This window comes from Wasmannia auropunctata, unplaced genomic scaffold (genome assembly GCF_000956235.1).
Source record: "Wasmannia auropunctata unplaced genomic scaffold, wasmannia.A_1.0 LD336033.1, whole genome shotgun sequence".
Lineage (NCBI taxonomy): Eukaryota > Metazoa > Arthropoda > Insecta > Hymenoptera > Formicidae > Wasmannia > Wasmannia auropunctata.
The window spans coordinates 240,698-251,154 of NW_012026857.1; the positions used below are offsets into that span (position 1 = coordinate 240,698).

At 43.0% G+C, this 10,457-nt stretch overlaps 1 protein-coding gene across 2 annotated transcripts in view; it reads right to left on the reverse strand.

Moving 5' to 3' along the window:
• Positions 1–372: 372 nt before the first annotated feature.
• Positions 373–10,457, reverse strand: part of LOC105452303 (wiskott-Aldrich syndrome protein family member 3) — a 20,129-nt gene continuing 10,044 nt past the window's right edge. Inside the window, exons 2-9 of one of the 2 annotated variants that reach the window (XM_011693278.1) lie at positions 4,770–5,113; positions 4,467–4,620; positions 4,268–4,382; positions 4,000–4,032; positions 2,669–2,967; positions 2,138–2,448; positions 1,566–1,985; positions 373–1,410 (exon numbers count right to left, since the gene is read on the reverse strand). In XM_011693278.1, the coding sequence (XP_011691580.1) occupies positions 1,226–1,410; positions 1,566–1,985; positions 2,138–2,448; positions 2,669–2,967; positions 4,000–4,032; positions 4,268–4,382; positions 4,467–4,620; positions 4,770–5,043 (1,791 nt within the window). In that variant the 5' untranslated portion in view covers positions 5,044–5,113 and the 3' untranslated portion in view covers positions 373–1,225. The remainder of the gene's footprint in view (positions 1,411–1,565; positions 1,986–2,137; positions 2,449–2,668; positions 2,968–3,999; positions 4,033–4,267; positions 4,383–4,466; positions 4,621–4,769; positions 5,114–10,457) is intronic. The other variant, XM_011693279.1, reaches the window with a different exon arrangement.

The window sequence follows — 10,457 nt, forward strand, 5'->3', positions numbered from 1 at the left end:
ATATTTTTATTTGACATTTCTTATACGTTCCTCCGAAAATTCATATAAATTTATAGAAATTTATGTTTTTTCTTGATGTATGAAATTTATACAGTGATTATATAATGATAACATATAAAATAATATATTGTATATATATGATATATATTTAGTCGCAGTATATTAATATCTAAATTGTGATCTCTGAGATGGCCGTACAAGCCGGAAATATATGCGGAAGGTATTTTAATTTGAAGCGCACTATTTTAAACATATTATTAAACGTGGCGTTCAACCTGTCAGCCGTCTCCTCCAGGATTTTCCTGTCGTTCCAGGACCTACAACCTGGAGCTACGAATTACACTATTAACTTAGTGTGTGATCTTCGCATTGTTTTTTTTTTCTTATGAGCTCACGAGTGCTCCGTTCGTCGCATTCAAAACTCGAATCGCGATTCGGCTGAACTACGCTCGCGATTAAATTGACCACAATTAGCGTGTCTTCGAAAATGTTCTCTGTTCCACGAGAAGAACAGAGCGATTAAAACTAAACGGTGCTATTGCTTTTGCTGACTGAGTGGCTGACCAGCCGATTCAATAACACGGGCTTGACTTGTGAAACAAAGAACGACGTTATGATTGACGATCTTGACGAAATCATGCAAACTCCAACACGTATTTCAAGAATTCTTTTTTCAGAAATTTAACATTTTTCTACTTTTTTTCATTCACAGCAATAGTTTTTTGTCTTTTCACAGAATGAATTTCTCAATACAGAAGATTAATATTAATAACGAAATATGACGCGAAATATCGATATAATTTCAATTTTTGTCGTATCAATAACGCGATGAAAGGAGCGAATTATTTCCGTCAATAAAGTTTACATTGTCTTTGTTTGGGCGAGCAATAATAAATTAAGGTTCTACCAGTGTATTCTCCGAATGACGAATAATCTTCGTCGAAAGGATCGTGCAGAATTGTGCTTTAATAATTCAGGATTTTCTTCGGATTCTCTTCCGGAAATTCGAAACTCTGAATACACAATGTTTAAAGCGCGCGAGCGTTTCGTGATCCCTCGCAAATTGAGATATCGGCTACGGAAATACGAAAACGAGAAACGAGAAATAGATCGGCTCGCTTACAGCGTCGTAGAACGTTAGGGTGGCGTCGGAGCGTCGAAACGAATTGATCGTCGGCCGTTTACCCTAGGAGGCAGTAACGGCGGCGGATGACAGAGAGTTGGGTCACGCCAGATTGCTGCTCTCCTGCTCGCCCCATCCCTCGCTGTCGCATTCGCTCTCCGACGCCGAGTCACTGTCGCTGAACTCGACGGCGACGCGGCGCGCCAGGATGGACGCGACGTCGTTGAGCGCGTTCACGCGCTCCACCTCTTTCTGCTCGATCTTCTCTACTTTGCGTAGTTTTATGCCTGAAAGATACAATTGCTTCGGATAAAATAACGTTACTTTTTACGTAGAGTTATTGAGTATCAAAGATAGAAGATTTTCCAAACTCCAAAAATATTCTATCTTTTCTTGAGTTTTCTTAAATTATTCAAAAAAATAAAATACAGATGTAATTTACCGTCGCGAATCGCCTTGAGCAGGTCGTTTCGCGGATCGACCAATGGAATATTCGGATTGACGGGTTTCCTTAGCTGGCCGTCTACAATACTCTTCAGGGGCTTCAGCTTCGGCGGATTGGTCGCGATCATCTTCGCGATATCGCCGTTTGTCAACGGCAGTGGTGCCGTGGGTCCGTTGATGACCGGTGGAGGAGGCGGCGGTGGTGGAGGTGGCGGGATGTTGCATGGAGGCGAGATGGGTCTTGGTGGGGTGGGATCTGGGGTGGGTGGAGGTGGCGGAAGATCCTGTGGTGCCGGATCCGTCTCGTCCGTACCCAACTGGCCTGCATGGTTCGGCGGCGTCGGCGTCGAACGTTGGCTCGGTAGAGGACTGTCCGACCGACTTCCGCTCCTGTTCAGCAAGTGCGGCGGTATGGAACCTGAAGCATTAGCAATAAGTCGTGCAAAGTTATTACACTTCTCTTTTAAAAATAATTAAAAATAATCGTAATTAATAATTTTTTTAAAACGATGGATTTTTCGATTAAATACGATTATTTGTAAATTAAAAATGATAATATAATTAATGTACCGTTCATGGAAGGAGGAGACATGGTTTCTCCTGGTGGCGGGGGTGGCGGTGGCAGGGTATCCCTGCCGGTGCTCATGGATCTTCCCCTCGTGGGAGTGTTGTTGGCGGATGCCACCGTGGGCGTCGAATTGCTGGAAGCGTTGCTCGGCGGCGCCGGTGGCGGCTGCGACGGTCGCGACCTACCGCCCCGGCTCGGAGTACTCTGACCGCCGGGACTCTGATACGCCTCGCTGCCGGGCGGTGCCTGTCCCGAAGCGTAGTGCGAACCATATGGATTATCATCGTAGCCCTGAGTCATATAGTTCGTTCCCCTGTAACGAGAGAAAATTATTAATTGCTTGTAAAGATATAAACTAGAGATTCTACAGAAAAGTATTCTGCTAGATTTTACTAAACAAGTAGAAGCACGAATTAAAATGTGTTCTGATTGTTAATGTGTCATTATCTAACTATCATCTATTATTATATTTAGAATTATCAATTATATCATTGTATTATATTATTATTGATATGTCATTGCAATATTTTCACCTGTAGAGATCGGAAGACGGCGGGCTGTAGAGATGCTGCTCTTCTGGGGGGTAGCTTCGTCGCAGTTCGATGCTGTTGGGCCTCGGTGGCCTGGGATCCGTCATTACCATTCCCAGTAACGCGTCGTCGGGTTGCACATTGTGCGGCGCCCTGTACTGCACCGTCTGCGTTGGCATGATGTACTCGCCATGGCCGACGGCCAGTTGCCGTTGTCGTTCCCTCGTATTATGCGGCTGCCTCACACGCTTCTTATGCCTGCCGCCACCTCCGCCGCCACCCTCATTCCGAGGCCTGTGCGGCTGTTTCGCGAAAAAGAAAGCGATTTAAAATGCATAACGCGAAGGAGACAACGAACAAGGTGCACCGCATGTAAGTCAAGCACAATCGGTTTGAGTCAAGAACATCCTGACGATTGATCCAGCGACTGAGAACATTCTTTTAGTGAGTTTTGTATAGAGTTGCAATTGGAGAAGAAAAAAAAACGTTATTTAAAAGCATCACCATTTCTGAGTCAAATCAGACTTTACTGGATCAATAGTTAAGTGAAATATGAACGTATATGTGTAGAAAATAAAAGTGGAGCCTCGTAAAATTATTATATTTGAATTTTGCAATAAGAATCTATCGTCATGAGAAAAAAAATGATATTCTTCCTATTTACGGCAACACTTTTATTTTCTACGGAACAAACATGGAGATGAGATAATCCTGTAATGGACGATGAGACAATCGCGATCGTGAGGACACCGGTGTCGGTCGAAGATGAATCGGTGGATGATGAATAATAACGCAGTTTCTATAAAGTACATTCAAAACTTGCATGAAAATTGCAAAGAACGGCATTACATCAAAGTGATCCACAAAGTGACGGTGGGTGTGAGAGACTTGTTTCAAGTATCAAAAAAAAAAACACAACTCGGTTTATGGAAAAGGTAGGAAGGGCTTTGAGTTAAGATCATGCCCTGCGTAGATGGAACTTTTTGCCCTCTTCCTTCTCGGTTCTCGATCATCGAGAAGATCGACAAACTTGGACTTCGACGAAGGAAGTCTATTCGCGTTCGATCTACGCAAAGCGATGTGTATGTCGCCACCGAGAAAACACGTGGCCATTAGCACAACTACAGAACTTCGAGAAAGCGAGCATCTAGCGTCAGTCTCTATATCAGCGCGCAAAAAGGTCGGTTAATGAAAGAAAAAACCACAAAGAGGGTGATTATGCGATGAGAGTGAAGTGGCGATCGATCGGTTTCACTGAAACACTGTTGGATGATTTCGTAAGAGGGATAAGAGAGATTAAAAAGAAACTACAAAGATCCAAACCATCGACTTGCCTCTCTGAACGGTTCGGCATATTCAGACTCGCTCTACAACGAAGGGGACAGTAATTCAGTAGTTAGAATCGCAGCATATTAGACACGTTAAGTAATCATAAGAAACTAGTTCGGCTTACGAATTCGCGCACCTCGACAACTTCGAAGGTCAACGAACTTAAACTTGACTGATTCGTAGAATCAGAATACGACAGTATACGAATGTTATAAATAATACGATAGTTGTCGGGATGCGCTTTTGAATGTACCATCCCGCGAGAATTCCTACCTTCTTTCCTCGGTCGTGTAATTTCTTTTCCGTGTCTTTGAGCATTTCTTGACTCCACAGGTCGAAGAAGTAATTCGGGTCGGTGTAGAATTTCAAACCGTCCTTGCCGTCCTCCCTGAGAAGTCAAGGGAATAATTAACGGCTCAATTACTACCGAATTAAACTATTTGAGTTCATGTAAAGTAACGGCGCTAATTACCTGTAAATATTAAGCTTGTCCAGGGGTGGCGGCGTGTCGCACTGGTGATACGTTTCCAGCATGGCCGTCGGCATGGTGTCCCTGGAGACGACTTGCTGGTCAAACACCACGGAACTCTTGAAGGCTTTCCTCATGTGTATATCTTGCAACGAGACTGCACAGAAAATAAGGATATCTCAATATCATTTAAATCTTTATCTAGAATTCTTCAAAACTTCAATTCCTTTTTCTTTCGTTTTAATTATCTCGTATATCGCGGTTTACTGCGCGCGAATTGAAACACAAGCACGTCTCTTCACCTACCTTCCTCGACATTACTATCCAATTGGGTAACCTTGACGGCCAAACGATCTATCCTAGCCTGCAGGGAATTCGCACGATCGCTCAATCCGTGCGCTTCCCTCGCCAGCTCGCCGAACAGATCCTCGGCGTGCCTCGACAGGCTGGAGAGCTGTCGGATAGTGTTGGCCAGGGTGCCATTTGTGGCTGCCTCGAGTTCCGATGGCAGCGGGAAGTCATCAGGGATGGTGCCGCGTGCTACATGCACAGGCTCCACCAATCGCTTCGGAAGCGGCATCTTCGGCTCACCGGCTGCTTGATTCTCCGGGCTCCTCCGCGCGGTAATTCACTCACCGCTCTCTCGAGACCTGAAATCATCCAGGACTGTCATCAGAGATCAGAGCCCAAATGTATTTCGTTAAAAATTAAATATGCCGCTCAGAAGCTGCAACTTTATAATGCAATATAAATATTTCAAAAGACCATTGATAAATAGAATTTAAAAATTTAATAATAATAAATATTTCGAAAAAACGGGTACGTCACGAAATGTTTTAATCGACGATATCGATTAGTTTCAGAATAATTAAACAAGGTTCTACGTGTAACAAGGTTGCTTCAAAAATACGTTTGAGAATCACAGAAAATCTTTTCGTGTAAATTATTTTGAATTATTTAAAGTGTGATATTCGCGAATAATTATAGAGGAAAGCTCAACGACGTGAAGCACTCGTGGTTCAAAATCCCGAGGGCAGAGCACCTAACGAGATGAATGTTTGATTCATCCGGGGATATTTCCCTTTGATCCAGCACTTACTCCGGGAGTATGCAAATACCGAGAGAATCGAGTGAGATAAATTGCGAGAACTGTGCAAATCTCGGATTTAGTCATAAACACGTGAAAAGTTCAATTCGAAAAAATCTTATCAATTCTTATCGCTTGTTTTTCCTGCTTATCCCACCGGCTCGTCTCACAATCACCATTTTCCGTGATTCTCGTAAGTGCGCGTTGCGGCGAATCTCGCGTACACACACGCAACGGTACACACGCATTACGCAATCACGTGAACCGTCACAAGTGATAACGATAATATCTTATCGCACGCGGCTGACTGCCATTAACAAGGTGGCTATATCGGTCGTCGGTATTTTTTCCGGCCGCGGCTCTGCAAGTAATATAAATGCGATTTTTATTAACGCGTATAGCACCGCTGCCAGCGCGTAATGTCGGCCATTAATTCGTCATCAAATCACATCACAATTATTCTTAGAAAAAATGGAGCTCAAGTGTTGCATTTCTAATTATACTTCTATCGATATTCTCAGTAAGAATTTCAGGCTTGTTTGTAATTATGTACAATAATAATTATTATTATTATATCCAAATCACTTTATAAGTTTGAAGAAAATCTCACTTATATATATTTTGCAGTTGTTTAAACGTGCAGCTTCCCCGGCTTAATAGAATCAAAGCGAGTTCATGGGCTCTATACTTCTAAAATAATATGAAGCAATGCAGCAGGCAATGCCGACATAATTCCGACATAATGGCCGTCAATAAACATCATTTGAGCCATCTAACAGGGTCAAGAATATGACCGTGACCGAACACAACGACTTCGACGGCGATGACAACGGCGAAGTCGTGGCGCGGCGGCAACATGCGTACCGCTATTGTATCTCCTAATTAGCAATTAGCTGCTGTAAAACGAGCGAACGGAGCTACCTAGCCGGATGTTGCACCTGCGAGGAGAACTGTGAAAAGCCTCCGACACGGCTAATAATATCCTTTTGAAAGTAGTCAGAAAGTACGACCCACCCATTTCTCGCACCTCATTACTAGTTCAAATTTCTTTTTGCTTTACCAATCATGGAGAAATAATATCGTTCGATTTTAATATTAAAAAAAAATTACGAATGTACAAAAATTATGTTAAAATCTCCGTTCGAGCAGTAATTGCTTATAAAAATTGCCATCGTTTTGAAATCTTCGACACGATGAGAGAATAATAATAATTTGTAAAAGATTATAAACTATTTAAAATTGTGATATTATTTATAAATCTCGCAGTATATATGTCAGATACATAAATGTCACGGTCGATCCTCGATGAATCTCATGAGGCAGTTCAATCGACCATGTGGGCACCGACCGTGAGTCACCGTAGTCCTTAGACCCTTGTCACGGTGTATCTGTATTTCATTAAGCTCCCACGCAGACGAGCGGTCGAGAACGCAAACCAGACAGAGCAGAATTAATAATTCGCGCGATTCATTTCGCGACCGTTGAATCGCGAGAACCGCGATCATATAGTAAAATTGCATAACGAATTTGTCAGCGTTGCGAAACGTTACATGGAATAGTGAAGTAATATAGCTCGCGAAAGATTTATTCCCGGATTAATGTGAAAATACGAGACGCAATCTCCCTAATCAGTGAATCGCAGATGCGTAATTGCGAATATCAAATTTATCGCTGATTCATACCGCTTCCCGACGTGCAATTAGAAAGTTGCAATTGTCAAAGCAACGTATATTATAACGTACATATTACAATGTTTCATGTTGTATAAATGTTGTATACGTTTCAATTGAAGTAATGTTAAAGTTTAAAATGATATTTCTCTCTCGACGATCTCGCTGACACCGAGTAGTTTCTAGAGAAAGCCGCGCAATGTTTTATCCCCGTATCAGAGTTCACCATCACACCGTATCGGCGTGCATTTAAACGCTTCCCGCTTGCTCGCTAATGCGAGCCAGTGCTTGTGGTATTCAAATAAGTATCGGCCTGTTAAACTTGAGCATTCGTGCTAACAGGAACCTCCCGAGTGCGGCGAGAATCTCGCGTGCGTCTCGTTGTGAATGAAACCGCAGACACGCTGCGGCGGGCTTGCATAAGATAGGCAGTATCCTGAGGCTGAAAGGTCACTACTACGCCGCGGCGCGGCTTGCAAGTACTCGCTGCTGCTGTTGTTGCTGCTGCTGCTGCTGCTGCTACTACCACCACTACCACTCGGCGAGTAGAAACCGGAAAGACTTCCTCGCAACGTCTGTCCGTCGATCGTCCGAGTTGCATCTATTTCGCAGAGTCGCCATTCAATCGCGATTCTGCATCTGCAGCGACGCTGCTAACGATGTCGCCGGATCGCGTCGCTCGGAAGTGTCGAACAAACAAATTCCACGTCGACTCTCGCGCGGGATCTCAAAATAAATAACGATTCGATGAGACAGCAAATTTTATTCGAGCTCCTGTCCTTGTGAATCGTATTTTTAAAAAACTTACTTCGTAGACATACAGTTCAATGGATTGTATAACGAGCAAAGATCTCCATTTAAATAGTAAAGCAATATTTTTCTATGGAATGGCGTGAAGAAGAAATTTGTTCGTCTCTTATTGTTAGGAGAATCGCGCGTGAGTCACTATATAGTCTCGCGAGTCCTTGTACTTAAAAAAAAAAAACAGATATGTCCGTAATGCCTACAAAAAATTGCAAGAGTTCTCCTTCGACGGCTTGTAATAAAATGGAACCGAATTGCTCAATCCATTTGAAATTCGCTCGACAGCGGTAAACGACAAGTGACAATGACTAAGACGCGGCGACGCTGATTCCACCGATTATTCACGCTCGTTCGCGGCCGCATCCTGGTGCGGCACACGTGCGGCTGCTAGGGCAGAGAATGCACATGTCGACCATATGGTCGAACGCGTAAAACAAGTTCGTATACGCAAGAAATACAAGGTCACTACCCCCTGCGCACAAATCGATGCAATATTCTGTGTATGACTTTGACAGATATCTCCCTGAGATTAACACCTTTCCGCTTGCCCTGCGAGGGAGAACTTGCCCTTTAATTCACCAAAAGTTTACCTCTCCTTATTTTTTCAAGAAATTTTCTTAGAGACGACGAATAATACTTGAAGTTAAAAATAACGTCGAGTTATAAAAATGTAAATTACTACTTATAAAAATTGGTACGAGTAATCGACTTCTCTGCTTTTATACTTCCACAATTTTCTATCTTCGTCTCGCGCTATTATTTACATCGTCGCTTCATAAAACCCCGCGGCGTGAAACGGCCTGCGGGAAGCCTCCACGTCGACCGTTTTAGTCGTTCATAGTATGGTTTACCAAGGAGAAGCGCATACCGACGCATTAGAGCCGAGACGATATCGAGCGATCAAACGGCGCAATCCGACTTAGGCATCGTCGCCGACAACAAAGAGTTTATGCTAATGCCGCGACGTGCGGTGGTTTTGCAATCGCGAGACACGTGCATCTAGGATTCCATCTCCCATCCGCGAAATGTCATTCCACGTTTCTCGAGATTACATTGAAGCGCCGTAATGTTCTAAGAAAATGCGAATCTCGTTCGTCGATCGACGCGTTGCTTCACTAACGAAACAATAAAGTTATTTGACAGATTTACTTTGAGTATAATATTAATCCGTAATTATCTCTTTAAAAAAATGGCTTTAATAGACTTGATGATTTAAGAACATCCGTTTTGTTATTTACGAAATAATTTCCATCGAACGTGTGGGCCGTTTATCAGCCACGCGCGGCTAATTTAGGCGTGAGAGCTTGGCAAGAAGAGACGACAGGAGGAAAAGAGAGAGAAAGAGAGAGAGTGTGAGGGTTCGTATTCGGGTCACTGATAAGGGAAGGATGTGAGTCGTTGAGATCACTAAACACGACAGGTTGAATAAATTATATCGACGTTTATGCGTTACGGGAGCAACGTGCTGAAAAGCTGCGGCGCTGCTCTCGGAGATTGCCCGGCCGGGGAGATATTTATATCCTGCTTGTGTGTGTAGACACACTATCGCCGTCTTGTATTTTGTATACGCCACGGAGCTGACGGGGGTACGGTGACCGCCAAAAACTTCACTTCACGCTCGCGACATTGCGATAAGAATATTTTCACTTCCGTCGTGCGGCGCTTCTTCTTTGTCACAGTATGCTATCTATACATATTTTTATTTTGTTGTACTATTTTTTTTTTATCTTTTCGGAAACTGGAGCTGCATCAAAGTGGACCGGCGCGACTTTTTTATCGCGGGATATGTTTGGAGCCACTTCTCTTCCGCTCGAGTTAAATCTAGCTAGGCCTGAAGCAGCGCTCGAGTTAACGCACCATGAACAAGCTCGAGAAGGCACGTGGGCATCTTGGAAAAACCTCCCATTCCTCATTAACGACATTTACGTCGTTTGAGAGAGAAAAAAAACAAGGTGTCGACATGTCGTAGCTGTAGGTCTCGTATAGGCTTCCACTCCCGTAGGTTTTCACTCGTTTTCTTCACATAGCTTCGGTGAAATCTGCCAAACCGTTACTTAATTCTCTTACGAGGAAACTCAGAGATTTCCCGGTGTTCGATATCATCTTGACTTTCAAAATTTCTTTACCTTGGGATTTGCCAGTAGAGATGCGCACGAGACGAGACAAGACGAGATTTCTGCGATCTCGATCTCAATCTCGAAAAATCTTGAAATATTTATATTGATCTCGGATTTTCAAGAATCTCGAATATATGATCTTGATCTTGATCTCGAATCTCGACGAGATCTTGACGAGATTGACGAATACGAAAAATAGTTCAAAAAATACAAAAATAGTTTTATTTATAAGTATAAATAAACGTATACGTTAAAATTTTACAGAAAAGTTTTTCCTTTACCTTTAATATTAACCAAACTGTCATTAAAAAATAAA